This window comes from Pleurodeles waltl, chromosome 3_1 (genome assembly GCF_031143425.1).
Source record: "Pleurodeles waltl isolate 20211129_DDA chromosome 3_1, aPleWal1.hap1.20221129, whole genome shotgun sequence".
NCBI lineage: Eukaryota > Metazoa > Chordata > Amphibia > Caudata > Salamandridae > Pleurodeles > Pleurodeles waltl.
The window spans coordinates 1,394,722,732-1,394,738,319 of NC_090440.1; the positions used below are offsets into that span (position 1 = coordinate 1,394,722,732).

Here is a 15,588-nt window from a genome sequence, read left to right on the forward strand (position 1 = left end):
AAACTTTGGCCCGGGGAAGAAACAGAGATGCCGAAACCGAATCTATTTGGAAGCCTAGAAACTCTATTTGTTGTGAAGGAACCACCACAGATTTTTCGTGATTTATGAGGAAGCCGAGCTCTGCAAGGAGAGTAGATCTTATCTGTAGCTGAGACAGAAGAGAGGATTTGCTTTGATGCATAATTAGAATATCGTCGAGATAGATAATGTGTCTGAAGCCCAGAGATCGAAGGTAGGATACAACCGGTTTTAAGAGCTTCGTGAAACACCACGGAGCCGACGAAAGGCCGAAAGGAAGGGAGGAAAAGTGATACGTTTTTGAATTCCAAAGAAATTGCAAATATTTTTTGTGAGAAGGATGGATCGGGATGGTCAGGTATGCATCTTGAAGGTCTAGTCTGACCAGCCAATCGCCTTGGAGTAAAATATCCCTGAGATGGATAATAGTCTCCATCTTGAAGTGTCGATAGACGACGAACTGGTTGAAGGATTTTTGATTGATTACTGGTCTTAGTTTTTTGTTCTTTTTGTGGACGAGAAAAATAGAGCTGATGAAACCGGAAGAGTCCGGGATGCAACTTTGGATGGCATCTTTTTCTAGCAAGGATTGGATTTCCGAAGAAATTAGAGATGACATTTCGAGAGAGAACCTTGGAAGAAGAGGGGGACCTGATTGGTAAGGAGGAGAGAGAAGTTCGATGCGATAACCCTGGACAGTGGAAAGCACCCATGGGTCTGAAGAAATTGACTTCCACTTTTGAAGGAAGAATCGAAGGCGACCTCCCACGGGAGGGCCAGAACGTTGGCTTACCTGAGGTATTGGCCGGTCTGGAGATGCGCTGGCCGCGATTGCGGAAACCCCTTGATCTTTGAGGGTAGAAGTGGGGTTTAAACTCTTGGTTGTAGTAATAGGAGGGGTTGGAATATCCTCTGGAGCCTTGGTTTCTATATTGGCGGCCGGTAAAGCGACTCCTACCTCTACCGGCCCGGGAAAAAACACGCTGGTTGAAAACCTTCTTTAGAGATTGTTGGGCCTTGTCAATGGACGAAAACGTGGAGACGAAACGACTAAGATCCTTGATGAACGAGTCTCCGAAGAGTTTACCATCGGCCTGCATGCCGGGATCTCTGGTAGCCAGATTAGCCAGCTTAGGGTCCATTCGGAGAAGGAGACCCTTACGTCTCTCGTGGATGATGGCAGAATTAGCATTGCCCAAAAGACAAAAAGCTCTTTGGGTCCAAAGAGAAAGGTCCAAAGGGTCGATAGGAGAATCCTCCAATCTAGCCGACTCGGCTAAGTCAAGTATTCTTGCTAGAGGGCCGACCATGTCGAGGAGTTTGTCTTGGCACGTGGTCCAAGCTTTGTCTACCCCTTTACGGGGATCTTTCCCATATTTTGTAAAGAATGTGATGAGGGACTCATCAATGGCTGGGGTTACAGTAATGTTAGAGTCCAAAGACGGTCTAGGGCATTCAGATTTGAGTTTGGAGCGTGTCTGTTTGTCTAAAGGAAGGCGCAGACGGGAAGAAATATATTCAGCTACGTGATCCAAAGGAAACCACTCCGTGGAATTGGGGTGATGAATGAACATGGGAACACCCTCCGCGTCAACGACACTGGTAGAGGGGTCACTAAAAGGTAAATTTGATACGTTTGGTGGGAGGAGAAGAAGGGGAAAACGTATCATCAGGATTATCTGACAAAGATAATTCGTCCATGCCCTCTTCATCCGTGTCCAAAACCTTTGCAATAACAATCTTTTTTGGCGCTGGAATATGTTTCGATTTTGATTTACATTTTGCATGTGAGGTCGGCTTTTTGGAAGAGTTCCCCTCCTTAGAAGGAGGCATGGGAGGAACCAAGTCCTCAGTCTGGTGTGAGGCAAGCTCACTCTCTGTATGTGCGCCTTTTGTTGTTTTAAAAGAAGAGCTTATTTTGCGTTTTCTGCCTTCCCCCGCAGAATGGGCCATAGGTTTGGACATCATGGACATTACTGAACTCTCAATGTTCTTAGACATTGTAACCATAGATGCCTTTAGGGCATTTTTCACTGAGGATTGAATAAATTTGTTTAAATCCTGTTTAAAGGATTCCTCATTTTCCTCAGAATCAGAGCTGAGGGATGAAACATCAGGGTTCATAGTTATCTGCCAAAAGTGACAATGACTGAGCAAAATTAGTTGGAAATAGCTGAGAAAATGCCTCGAGAAAAACGAGGGAAACAAGGGGTTAATAAAAGAGCAACACGCTCTCTGGAATTTGCAAAGCTCCTCCCTTGGGGCGGGACCGAGAGGGAGGGCCAGAGAATTCAGTCGACGCGTCGGGAGAAAGGAGACCGGACTGCCCGGGAATTGGCACGGAGCCGGCGTTCAGCTAGGGCTGCTTCGGCAGCCTACGAGCGCACAGGAAACCGGAATGCCTCGTCTGTCAGACGCGCGTAGCGGAATGCGCTGACAGAACGAGGCGAACAGTCTAGAAGAACGCGCGACGGTTAGCGCGCGCGCCACAGAGAAACAACGGTAACACGAAGGAGCGAGGGGGGGGGTTGTGGGGGGGTCGGGGAAAGGGATTTAAGTGTTACGAAGCCGCCGAGAAGGCGACGCTATGCCTACACGGAAAACTATCCTATATATAAAACGATATTCTTACTGGAATAATAAAAATAGACAAATAAATAGACGGAAGACCAAAAGAGTGTACTTATCTTGACTGCGAGCAGCAAGAAAAGAGGGCTGCTTGCAGTCAAGTGTACACTCTATGGTTATGTCAAATAAAGAGAAGGGATCGGAGGATTTTATGGTCCAGTGTACACCCTCCAGTTAACCTGATAATATAATATAATACACTGTTCCAAAATGAGCGAAAGGAAGAGGGGAAAGAGTCCTGATAATCAGGAGCACAAGTCCTCACACACCATATTTGGTGTCATGCTTCATCATCGGACAGCTCCTCGTCAGGCCGGCACTGCAATGCCTGACGGGCACCCCCCGAAGGGGGGCTCTTTGCCGGAGATCTTTTTGTTAATGATGAAGCCGTGGGGCCAAGTGTGGGTCCCAAAAAGAGGGAGGACAGAACAAGAAAAAAGGTAAAATTGGCTCAAAACCCTCACTAAATCATTTATTGCTTGCTGTTGGGAATTGGTCAAGATTAAAAAAATAAACAAGGGAGTGAAACAAGAGATAATGCTCAAACACTCGTACAAAAAAATTTGAGGGCAGAGGGAGACGGTGCTTATCCGCAATCCCTCAATATATGGTCATATGGTCGACATGTTTCGCGTCTCTTATGGTCCAACAGGATCCCCTGACGCTTCTTCAGGACCTAATTTATCATTGGACTTCTTCAATTGAAAACAGAGGAAAAAGGAAAAAATCATCAGCTCCTGCAATCTAGACGTCATCAGTCACTTACTGGAGGTAAACTAGACTGGCTTTCCTTTCCTATCAGTCACCCTAGGTACAGGGAGAAAACTGTGGTTAGTAAATGGCGTGACTACTTCATCTGCACTCGGAGAGTAGTACGTTTAAGTGAAAAGTAAAACATAGTGACAAACTGTGCAACTCATAGTGATAAGGTGGATGATAGCAACCCATGCTCATAATATATAGGAGGGCTTACCATCTCCATTAAAGAAAGGGTATCATGGGATCACGCAGGCCTGTTGCCCGGTTCACAATGAATCTAGTTATGAGATAAACATAGATACATGACAATGGAACAAGATGTCTCTGTTACCAAATCATCCGTTAAACCTATAACATGGTCACTGGAAGTAAACAAAAATTATGTATAGTTGGAAGTACACTCTATGGTTATGGCCTCAGCTGATTGGTCCATCATTAGTTCTTGTTTTACTCCCATTGGTTAGCCTGTTACTAACCCTCTTGGGAGTTGTAGTTTCTTGACTGCTGCTATTTGAAATAAAGTAAGAAAAGAACGCATAATAGAGCCTCCGGTCTTGTCATAAAATTATCTTAAGGACTCAGTGTTTGATGCATATACAGTAACAGTGACATGTGACTGCATTGTTACACTTCTCTTTTAAGGTGTGACTTTTAGCTGTAAAAACGCAAAGCTATATCATTGACATTGTTTCTCTCTATTTTAGGTAGGTTATCACAATGATAAGGTTTCAAACTATACCATTTTGGGTGACGTGTGATTGGTAATCGCTGAAAACATAAATTAAGATACCAACCATTGTTTCTCCTGATAGAAACTATCCTTTTAATTACACTTAATCTATTCTAGTCTGTACTTCCTTCACGTTTACCTTTTTTTACACTAATCTACAGCATTACACCACACCCACAGCATTCTAAATGAAAGATCTGTGGCAAAGAGGTTCCTTGTGGGTGCCCTTCAGCATTGCAATGCTGGCCTGATGAGGAGCATGCCCTATGATGAAGCATAACACCCTTCTGAGTGTGTGAGGGCTCTTGCTCCTGAGGTATCAGACCCCTCTTTGTATCTCAGTCCATAACCATATCTATTTCTTCTGACTTAATTTTTTCTATAAAAGGAATTACATAACCTTGTTGTGACATTTTGTCTATTTAGGAGCATGTATGCTGGACCCATGAGTGCTCCTGGTTCTCTCTCTTTGTTGATAATAATAATAAATGTACCCCCCCTGGTAATCTACTCCCTCCAGGACCCTTTTTAATGGGCTTTTACACCAGCCTCATGATACCAGCAAAAGCTGTGGGTAGGGAATGAATGTTTGATTTACTTGCTCAATTGCTTCCATGCATGAACTGTATTATCCATGGCGTTCATATTGTATCTGTTCAACAACATTATAGCTCAGTTCATTTGCTGCCTGTATTAAAGTGTTTCATCATTTGAACATCCCTCTTTAAGAATGGTATGCTTCTTTTGTAAGGAGAGACACAAAGAAGCCAGTAAGTAGAAGTGAAGGAAACAGGAAGAGGATAATAATGAGAGAAGCTTTTGAGGGTTAGGTGGTGTCAAGGGGGATATTAAGGGTATTAGACAGAATAATATGCACCCATCCTATGTAAATTAGACTCCTAAGGGGACCATCAAGTGTTAAGAAAAAAGGTCTGCCATCTATAACGATCACCACCATATTCCAGAATGTTCCCTTGTTGCAAGATCTTTGCTTGGGATTTGAGACCTATTGTAGCATAATACACTGGGCAGCCTGTTGAAATGTTACAATTTTTCCCCATAGAAAAAAGGCTTAAAATGTAAACGCGAAGTTGAGGTGGGCAACCTTCTGAATTTATGGAATCTCTATGTGAATTTTCGTAGCCTGACTATAAATAAAGTTCTCTTTATGTTATGTTTTCGAGTATGTTCCAGTTACCGTTTGATATGAGAGCATGCATAAGAATCAGTAAATATTGACATGAAGCCCTACAAAAATAATGTGAGCTTAATTAAGCCAATATTTTGGTGAATAATTTTGTTAGTAATTTAGAAGGCTTGATTGCCCATCCATCCCCATTTTCACACAGTGAGACGATCCTACCCAACTCCCCGTGCTCATTTCGTTTTTTTTAATTTTACATTATTTTGGATGGGCGTTTTCGTTCTCTGTTGCCACTGTTTTTTAATGAAACCTTCTAAAGTCCCACAAGGGCTTACAGGCATCAGTGCTATTTTTGCAGTTTTGCTGAACATGCACATAGCTCAGTGTGCCTCCTGTCTAATAATGCTGGTAAAGCCCACTTAATGCTTTGTAACTGTATGCAGGAATAGGAGCTCTTTATCATAGGCCAAACACCTACCTCCTAGGTCCTTATTTCTATACACATGCAGCAACCCCACCGAGGACAGTCTTGGCCCTGCTTTTGTCATTGGGGAGACGTACACTTGATTAGCAACAAGGCACAGAGGACCAACACCTACATTGTGCTTATTGACCATCAATGATACCAAAAGGCAGCCACTGCCCCAAGGCGCTGTGCAATTCTCAGTCCTTCTTGGCACCATGCTGTTCTCTGGCCTTTGACCCCTATGGGCAGCCACTGCTCCATGACATCATCCACCTCTAGGAAACCTCTATTTGGGAAATACAAAACGGGCCCATTGACACAAGTGCAATGGGATTCCACGTTTAAAATTTCCTTATAGCCATTCCTACTTTGTAGGAATGGCTATAAGGAAATCGGGATCTCTGTACAAGGCATTTTGCATTTCCTAAATAGTGATTTCTATAAAGTCGCTATTTAGGAACTGCAAAATTCAATTTTAGTACATCTGGCCCTTAGACTTCTATGGGCAGCCACTGCTGCATGACTCTGTGGCGTGCTGCAGCCATCAGACCCAGCCGGAAGCCATTGCTGCATGGCACCATGCTGTTCTCTGGCCTTTGACCCAACACGTGACCATCTCTTTCTTCTTTCTTCCTCTCCTAGACCGAGCTCCTGGACGGGGACAATGAAGTCGAGGCTCCAGTGACCGGAGGTCCCAGCGGTGACTTCGAGCTAGACAAGGAGGAGGGAGCGACTCGCCCGGAGCTCAATAATGAACTGGTCCCTCAGGTTACCCGGGCGCCGGACCATGGTCGTGGCAGGAATGCGGACACTGGCATCTTGGACAATACCATAGTCTCCGGGAACACAGCGGCCCAGTTACCCCAGAAAAACATCCTGGAGAGGAAAGAAGTTTTGATAGGTGAGTAGGGGCCTGGGAGGGCTGATTCGGGTTGCACTGTTCTGGGAAGGCAGTACGAAAGCTCTGGTAGGAATGTGTCGGTGAGCCAGTGAAGGCTGGCGAGGTGGGAGAGGGAGCTGAGAGATATAAGCTTACAAGGAGATGTTATGAGACCGGGGCCTCTGGCTCAAGGGAGGAATGTGTGTGTGTGTGTGTGTGTGGGAGTGGAGGCAGGAGGCCGGGAGTGAATGTATGTGGTATTCAAGAGCAAGAAGTGTGTAAGTATGTCTGTCTAAGCAGAGCCAGTGTGTGTGTGTGTGTACACACAAGGGTACTTGCTTTATTTATCAACGAGCAGAGCGTGTACGTAGAATACATATGTACGCTCGTGTTCCTGTATAAGGTGTTTAAATGTTCACTTTGCTGTTAGTGTCTGAGCACAGAGAGTGTGATGCGTGTGAGAAGTGTGTGCTTTACAAAATGCTTAAAAAAGGCACATACTAAAAGTTTACATGAGCAGTTTCTGTGCCTCTCAGCAGGGAATGGTGTATGAATGTTTATCAGTAATCGGGACGTCGGTAGGTAGCTGGCAGCCACGTAAGATCGTATCTCCAAAAGAGGAGCTTTCATGAATCTTGCTTAGTAGTGCACGTGTGCAGGTCTCAGCTGGGAATGTATGTAGATGTATCCACAAGCGCGTTAGGTATGTCCACTGAGATTCGAAAAACAGCTAACGTGTAGGTGGCATCTGCGAGAAGAAAGTGAGAGCACTGTGTGTTTGAGCAGCGTACATATCTGTAAACAGTGTGCATGTGAGCAGTGTATGTTCAGTGTGAGTAGTTTGTATGCACTGTGTGTGTCTACAAGCAGTGTGGCAGTAGGTGTTTCTTTTGTTCAATTGTATGCATCAGTGACTACTGTATATTTGTTACAGGGCTGTGTGTATCTGTGAGCACTGCATATGCCTGGAGGAGTTTATCTGTGAGCACTGCACATGTGAACAGTGCATCAGAGGAATGATGCATCCCTGGGAGGAGATGTGGCCTAGCAGCTAGAGCTACTGACCATGGAACCCGGGGACCAAGCTTCGAATTCTGGCTGCGGGGTTAAGTCAACATCCTGTGACTGTGGGCAAATCACTGAGGGCTTGATGGCGGCTTGTTTACTTTCTCACAACGGTGACGGATATACCATGCGCTGAAATATAAATCCCATAGGAAACAATGTGCTTTGTATTTCGGTGGACAGGATATCCATCACTGTTGTGAGGGAGTAACCCCGTCTGACAGTATCTCCTTAATCTCCCTTTACTATTGAGCTACGTTCACGCTTTAGAAATACCAATACATACATACTTGTGAATGTGTATTTGCGGTGTCTTTCTTGGCATTAATCTGTGAGTAGCATATGTGAGCAGTGTCTGAGGTCGTATTGATGTGGGAGCAGTGAACAGTAGGTCTGTGAGCACTATGTATGTAAGTAGTGTGTATATGAGCAGTGTATTTGCCCGTGAGGAGGATATATGCCCACGGGCATTATGTCTGTGAAGAGTGTATGCATCTGTGAGCTGAGAGTATGATTGTGCATGTGTGTCTGACTAGTGTAGGATCTGTGAGTAGTGTGCGTTTCTCTTAGCTGTATGCAACTGTGAGCACCACGTGAAAGCGGAGCATTTTTCTGCTTGCAGTATTTTTGCCTGTGATCACCGTATGCCGCAGTGAGCAGTGTGTTTGTCTTGTGAGATCGAATGCATCTGTGAGCAGTGTATGTCCTGTGACATTTGAATGTGTCTGAGACGAGTATGTCTGTGAGCAGTCTTCTTTAAGCTGCAAATGCAACTGTAAGCAGTGCAATCATCTGGGAGACATTTATGGGAGCTGTGTGTCTAGATGCCAGCAGTGCATGCATCTGTGAACTGTAGATATGTGGGCGCTGTATGTGTCAAAGCAATGTCTGTAAACAGTACTTGGGTTTCTGCGCAGTGTCTTTGTTCGATGTGCATGAGAGCAGTGTATGTTTTTGTTAGCAGTGTAGGCATCTGTGAGCATTGTGTGTCAGTAGTCAGCAGTTTTTATGCGAGCGGTGTATCTGCCGGTGAGCTGTGTGTGTGAGAGAAGCATATGAGCCTTTGTGTGGTGTGTATCTGTGAGCAGTGTATGCGGCAGCCGTGTCTCCGTTGGCTGTGCAGGCAGCCGTGTATGAATCTAGAGTATTGTGTGAACGTTTTATATGAAGGGTGTTTGCATCTGTGGGCTGTGCATCATTCTCCGAGCAGTGTGTATGTGAGTCCGAGTTTTAGCAGCTCTTTTGGTATGTTATGGTGGCTTTGGTGTTTTATTCACTTACTCCTCCTGACGAGGCGCTGACGTGGTTTGTGGAATCACAGGACACGGATCTGTGCCAAGTGATAGTGATTTGATTGTGCACAGTGGTTACTTTGTCATGCTGTTTTTTATGCAGTTGCCCTGCAGTGTGTTAGTCTCTCTTCTTATACAAATATATTACGCAAAGTATACATTGCTGTCACTTATTAGTGTTCTTGATGCACAGTATTATTGACGTCGTGAATCATATGCCCCGCCTGCAGCTGTTATGCTGCATAGTGCATATTACCTGTGGAGAGTTCACCTCTCTAATAAACTGTGACAGTCTCGCCGTCATGTAGTTCATTGTATACGGGGAGCAGTATTGCAGTATTCCTTAGTGGCCATTCCTGCATAAGAAAGTCGAATTAGTTATCGACGTGTTTGTTCTGCGTATTAAAAACAATTAAAATGCAGCCATAATCGCTTTAGCCTCATTCTTGTTATATGTTGCAAACAATCATACCATTATTTGTTGGAAAAAAATGTGTTGTGTATAAACTTTGTAATGTTGTTATTAGTTGGCTATTGTTTTAGGTGACCTGACACCAGGAAGCATAATACTGTGCATGCTATGCAAATACTGAGATAGTACTTGTTATCCTGAGCAATGCAAGAATCAAAACCACATACATCATAACATCAGTGCATGTAATTCCAGTCAGGTTGGAGGAAAATCCCATAAATCACAAAGTATCACCATAAGTATATGGATGCACCTGCACTCCTTCTACACTTTATATGGCCATCAGGCATCCCAAGTAGGGCACAGGAACACCTGCAAGCCTCCTAACTATACTAGGGTAATTTTTAGGTAGTTTCCCTAAGTGCAGTAAGTTCCTGATCAGGGTCCTCCATCAATGACTTAACCTGTCATGCCACAAGCCAGCAAGTGCCCCCCTTCAAGGTATGTCCCCATGGGGTCGCACACTGCAGAGATCGGGGGGAGAGCTTGATTGGTCCCTGGGGATGCATACAAGCAAAAAGCAGCTGCCCACGAGCGTGCAGTGCAGCTGCTGAAAGCACGATGCAGTCCCTGCTGTCCCGGACACCCCTGATGTTGCTTCTGACCTGGGGATCAGCCATGCGAGGGGCTCCTTGGTCAGGGAACCCCTTGGTAGAGCACAGCTGACGGGCATTACTGATGGCCCAGATGAGACAGCCTTACACTGTTGAGCTCCGGAGCCCTCGTTGGCAGAGCCTGGCAGTACTGACGAAAGCAGGTGTCCTCCGCATTGCAGACATTCCTCTCCGGCTGTTCAAGGCAGGGCATTCTTGGTGCCGCAGCAGTTCTTAGACTTTGCAGAGCGTGGTATGGTGTGAAGCCTAAACACTGAGGCATGCGGGGGAGGCTAAACACAGAGGTACATGCAGGCAGGGTAAAGCACAAGGCACCCACACCCGCTTTGACTTAGGCACAAGCCGGAGGAGTGAAGTCAGAAGTATTCGACTTCCAAAGCTCTGAACATGCACTGGTGCAAACACGAGGGCCCCACATACGCTGGCAGCCTTGAGGAAACTAGAAGTGCTCAACATGCACTTTTCTCATAGGGAGCAAAGCGATGATCTTGGCAATAGCATTTTTAGGATTTAAACATCACGGTGCTTTAGCTTCTTCCACAGTATGGTGTTGATCGAGCACCCTCCTTTTTGGTCAAGGTTGCATGTTACTCGACTCACTAGTGGCAGAGTTCCCTGGTAACAGTAAACCGAGGGAGTCTTTTGATATCCCTGAACTTTCCTTAAACAGTGGGTGTAGGGCAAGCCAACAATCCCTTGAAAAACACTTGGGGCCACACAGGGAGCAGCAGACAGGTCAGCACATAAAGGTCCTTGGCAAAGTGACAGTCCCTCCAGCAGGCTAACACAACAAACCAGGTAGTCCTAATGGTGGTTCCTCCTGGCAGCACAGCAGTCCTCTGTCAATGTGCAGTATGTAGAGCCAGCAGCGTCTGGTTACAAGTCCCAAGCAGTGTCTAAAAATATGGGATCAGAGACCCAGTACTTATACGCGAAAATGTCTTTGATGAAGGGGTGACTTCAAAGGAATCCTTAGAAGTGCACAACAATTCCTTTCAGCCCAGCCCTTGCGCCAGACGATCAGTAGGGGGTAATTCAGCTCTTTGTGTGAGGGTAGGCCACAACCTATTGACATGTAAGTGTGAACCACCTCGCCTAGCCCAGAAAGACTATCAGTTTGCAGTTGTATCCTCTGTCAGTCCTAGCCATTTCTGTGTTGTGGCTGTCTAGAAAGTATGCTCAAAGTGTAGCTGCTACCCAGGACAGACGTGGATTGGAGACAGGCTGCAAGCACACAGAGTTATAAGCACAAAGAAATGCCTACTTTCTAAAAGTGGCATTTCTAAAACAGTAATGTAAAATTCAACTTCACCAGTAGGGCGGAGGAATTATCATTACCATTCTAAACATACCAAACATGACCGAGCTACTCCTTTCTGTCAGGAATTACCACTTAAAAGGGTGTAAGGAATTCCTAATGCTAACCTATGAGAGGAGCAGGCCTCACACTAGTGAACAACAAAATAGGCTGTTCGTTACAACTAGGGCATACAAAACAAACTACATGTCCTACCTTTTACTTATACAGCATCCTCCCCATAGGACCACCTAGGGCCGACATTAGGGTGCCTTATGCAATATAAAAGGGGAGTATAAGGCTTGGCAAGTACTTTAAATGCCAAGTCGAAGTGGCAGCTAACTCCACATGCAGGCACTGGAGTAGCAGGCCTAAGACACGTTTGAAAGGCTACTTCTGTGGGTGCACAATCGGTGCTGCAGGCCCACTAGTAGCATTTCATTTACAGGCCCTGGGTATATGGTATACCACTTTACAAGAGACTTACAAGTAAATGAAAAATACCAAACCGGTGTAAGCCAAATATGCCATGTTTAGAGGAGAGTGTACATGCACTTTAGTCCTGGTTAGCAGTGGTAAAATGCCCACAGTCCTAAATCCAACAAAAATGTCAGATAAATAGGAGGAAGAAGTCAAAAAATGTGGTCAACCCTGCCAAAATGGCTAGGTCCAACAGTAATGCAAAAAATGTGCGTGCCAAAAGCTTTAAATACTCCAGAACACAGCTGCCAGACTGATCCTCAACCTGCCCAAGAGAACCCACATCACCCAGTATCTTAAGGACCTCCATTGGCTCCCGATCCAGAAAAGATGCCACTTCAAGTTCCTGACCCATGCCTACAAAGCCCTTCATAACCAAGGACCTACCTACCTAAACCACTGCTTTCCCCTTCACCAACCGGTCCGGAACCTCCGATGTGCACATAACGCCCTTGCAAAGATACTACACATACGCTGCTGCATTGCCAGAGGACGCTCCTTCTCCCACCTCGCCGCCAAAGCCTGGAACAAACACCCCCCTCCACCTCACACCCTCACTTGAGTCAGAATGGGACTGAAAACCTGGCTTTTCGAATAAACACCTCCAGCAAGAGTCTGGATACCCACTAGGGTGTCAAGCCGTGCTATACAAATAAGGATTGATTGACTGACTTTCATAAAGTGTCTGACACACCAGAGCACCTTGCTACTGCAATTTAGTAACGTTTGATCTGTCTGAAATAGAAACATTTTTATTAACATTTACAAATTATGTGACAGATATTGTATTGTAGAGTGCAGCTAAATCGGGGAGGTCATAATTACATTTTTTAGAGAAATTTCAGTAAATGACATAGCTATGCTCAATTGTCAAAAAATCCACGTCAGGTTATTTTAAATGAAAATTGACCACTAGGTCATAGCTCGCAATTCCAAAGTCACTCAACCTAATGGCAAAGGAGAACATGGGGCCCAAAAGACATTTTCTGCTTGTACTATTCTCCTGGAAGGTATTTTCTGCTTTAACTAGCACCCTGGGCAGAAAAAACACAATTTTGCACCTATCAAATTGATCAAATATCACGAATTTCTGAGAAAATCGTGGAATTTTGTCAATTTCATGAGAGTAATAAAAATGTCACTCTGGTACAAGAAAATTCGTATTTACAGGGAAAATGCTGTAACGCAATCTAGTTTCTCTTCTGGCCCACTCTAATTCCTCTTAGACCTTTCACTCTCACTGGGCTGAATAGAACGTGATCCATCGATCTCTCATCCCTGTGGATTTGTAGTGCGGAGTGCTAAGAGGGATCCAGCTTGCATTAGCACTTGCAATCAAGGCATGAGCAAGCGGGTATTTTATGCTCCGGCAGTCTTTCTTGTCGAAAACGTAAGATTCCAACCACCTTAGCACCATGCAGGCATGGGCAGTCACTCGTGTTAGTACAGACAGATCCCTCCGCGCACGTGGGTCTGGTAACCGTCCTTCCCATCCACTGTGAAGGACTGACATAACTGCAGGGCTACACAATGATGTAGGCGAACCAAATCCGTCACCAATACAAACTAACAAGGGGCATATTTTGTGGGGCGAGGCAGGCGAAATAAACGGACAGCCTCTCGCCGACCACAGTGCATGTATGTATGCCTGTGTGACGAGCAGTGACTGGATACCAGCAAGCAGTCCCGTTATGTCTCAACAGTTCTTGTATGCGTGAATAATTCTTCTATTTCTATAAGCAGTACTTAGAGGCATATAAGCATGCAGTGGCTGCTCACATGCACCTACATGTTTATAAACAGTGTATGCGAGCAGCGCCTACATTCGGCGTTTGGGTTGCACAGCTCTTCTCAATGGATGCTCCTTTCTCGCATGTCAGTGCCGAGACTCGATTTAGCCTGGTTTAGGTCAGCGTTTTGCAGGCGGTGGGTGCATTTATCCTTCACAAAGGCAAGGTTGACTGTCTGTTGTTATTGATTTCCCCCAGTATTGCTTTCCGACCGCCGTCTCGTCTGTAAACCCTCCTCCCCCTTCGCAGTAGTTCAAGCAGGAGACCATCCTCATCTCTTGCCTGTTGAAGGCGGCACACCTTTGATCAAACCCACAGCCTTCGATTTCCCGCTCATTCTCTCCGTTTCTCGCGTTTCCGTGGCCTTCTTTGTTTTCCGGCTTCCCTTCCGATCTTCTCCCTACCAGGTGCGTTGTGCTGCCTGTGGCAGGGATCGTTTCATGCCATCGTTTTGCGGTATCCCACGGCAGCTGGGATCTTCCATGCCTGCTGCGCTATGCCTGCAGGAAACAGGAGGGATCGCTCCCTTCTGTTGTGCCTGTAGCTGGGATCCCTCCGCCTTGTTGGTTGTGCTCGTAGGAACGATCCACCCTGCCTGCTGTGCAGTGGCGTGACTAAACTTGAGGCATGTCGGGGATGAGTCCAATTCAAGTATTTATTCGGGAGAGTAAACCTACATCTGTCGCATCTTCACTCCGCTGCAACTGCTCTCTTTCTCTTCCCATTCTCGAACTTGGTGTGCGGTCACCATGGAGTCAGTAACCCAGACACCACATCTCCCTTCTTTGATAATATAAACAATATCATGCAAACCTATTCATACAGAAAAACTTTAACCCCTTAGCTGCTGGGCCTTTTCCCCCCCAGTGCTGAGCCCTTTTTTGGCTATTTGGGGTAGTTCGCGCTTGGGGCTTAATAACTTTTTGTCCACATAAGCTAACCACGCCAAATTTGCGTCCTTTTTTTTCCAACATCCTAGGGATTCTAATGGTACCCAGAGTTTGTGGTTTCCCTTGGAGGAGACCAAGAAAATAGCCAAAATACAGTGACAAGTTTGTTTTTTCCAAACAAATGTGAAAAAAGGGCCGCCGAAGAAGGCTTGTGGTTTTTTCTCCTGAAAATGCCATCAGCAAAGGGTTTCTGGTGCTGAAATCACTATCTTCCCACCTTTTAGGAACGGGCAGACTTGAATCAGAAAACCAAATTTTTCAACCCAAATTTGGCATTTTACTGGGACATGCCTCATTTTTACTATATTTGGTGCTTTCAGCCTCCTTCCAGTTAGTGACAGGAATGGGTGTGAAACCAATGCTGGATCCCGGAATGCTAAACATTTCTGAAAACTAGACAAAATTCTGAATTCAGCAAGGGGTCATTTGTGTAGATCCTACAAGGTTTTCCTACAGACAATAACAGCTGAAATAAAAAAATATTGAAATTGAGCTGAAAACAACAGCCATTTTTCTTTATGTTTTACTCTGTAACTTTTTCCTGCGATGTCAGATTTCTGAAAGCAATATACCGTTTTGTCTCCTGGACTCTTCTGGTTGCGGGGATATAAAGGGCTTGTAGGTTCATCAAGAACCCTAGGTACCCAGAGCCAATAAATGAGCTGCACCCTGCAGTTGGTTTTCATTCTATACTGGGTATACAGCAATTCATTTGCTGAAATATGAAGAGTGAAAAAGAGGTATCAAGAAAACCTTTGCATTTCCAAAATGGGATCAAGATAAGGTTTTGAGGAGCAGTGGTTATTTGCACATCGCTGAATTCCGAGGTGCCACACTAGCATGTGAATTGCAGGGCATTTCTCAAATAGACGTCTTTTTTACACACTCTCTTATATTCGGAAGGAAAAAATGTAGAGAAAGATAAGGGGCAATAACACTTGTTTTGCTATTCTATGTTCCCCCAAGTCTCCCGATAAAAATGATACCTCACTTGTGTGGGTAG

General features: G+C 45.2%; 1 protein-coding gene across 1 annotated transcript in view; it reads left to right on the forward strand.

The window, feature by feature from the left end:
* The window catches only part of SDC3 (syndecan 3), a 480,876-nt gene that overhangs the window by 434,568 nt on the left and 30,720 nt on the right, over positions 1-15,588 (forward strand). The window contains exon 5 of the mRNA XM_069224924.1: positions 6,388-6,646. Coding sequence (XP_069081025.1) covers positions 6,388-6,646 — 259 coding nt within the window. The remainder of the gene's footprint in view (positions 1-6,387; positions 6,647-15,588) is intronic.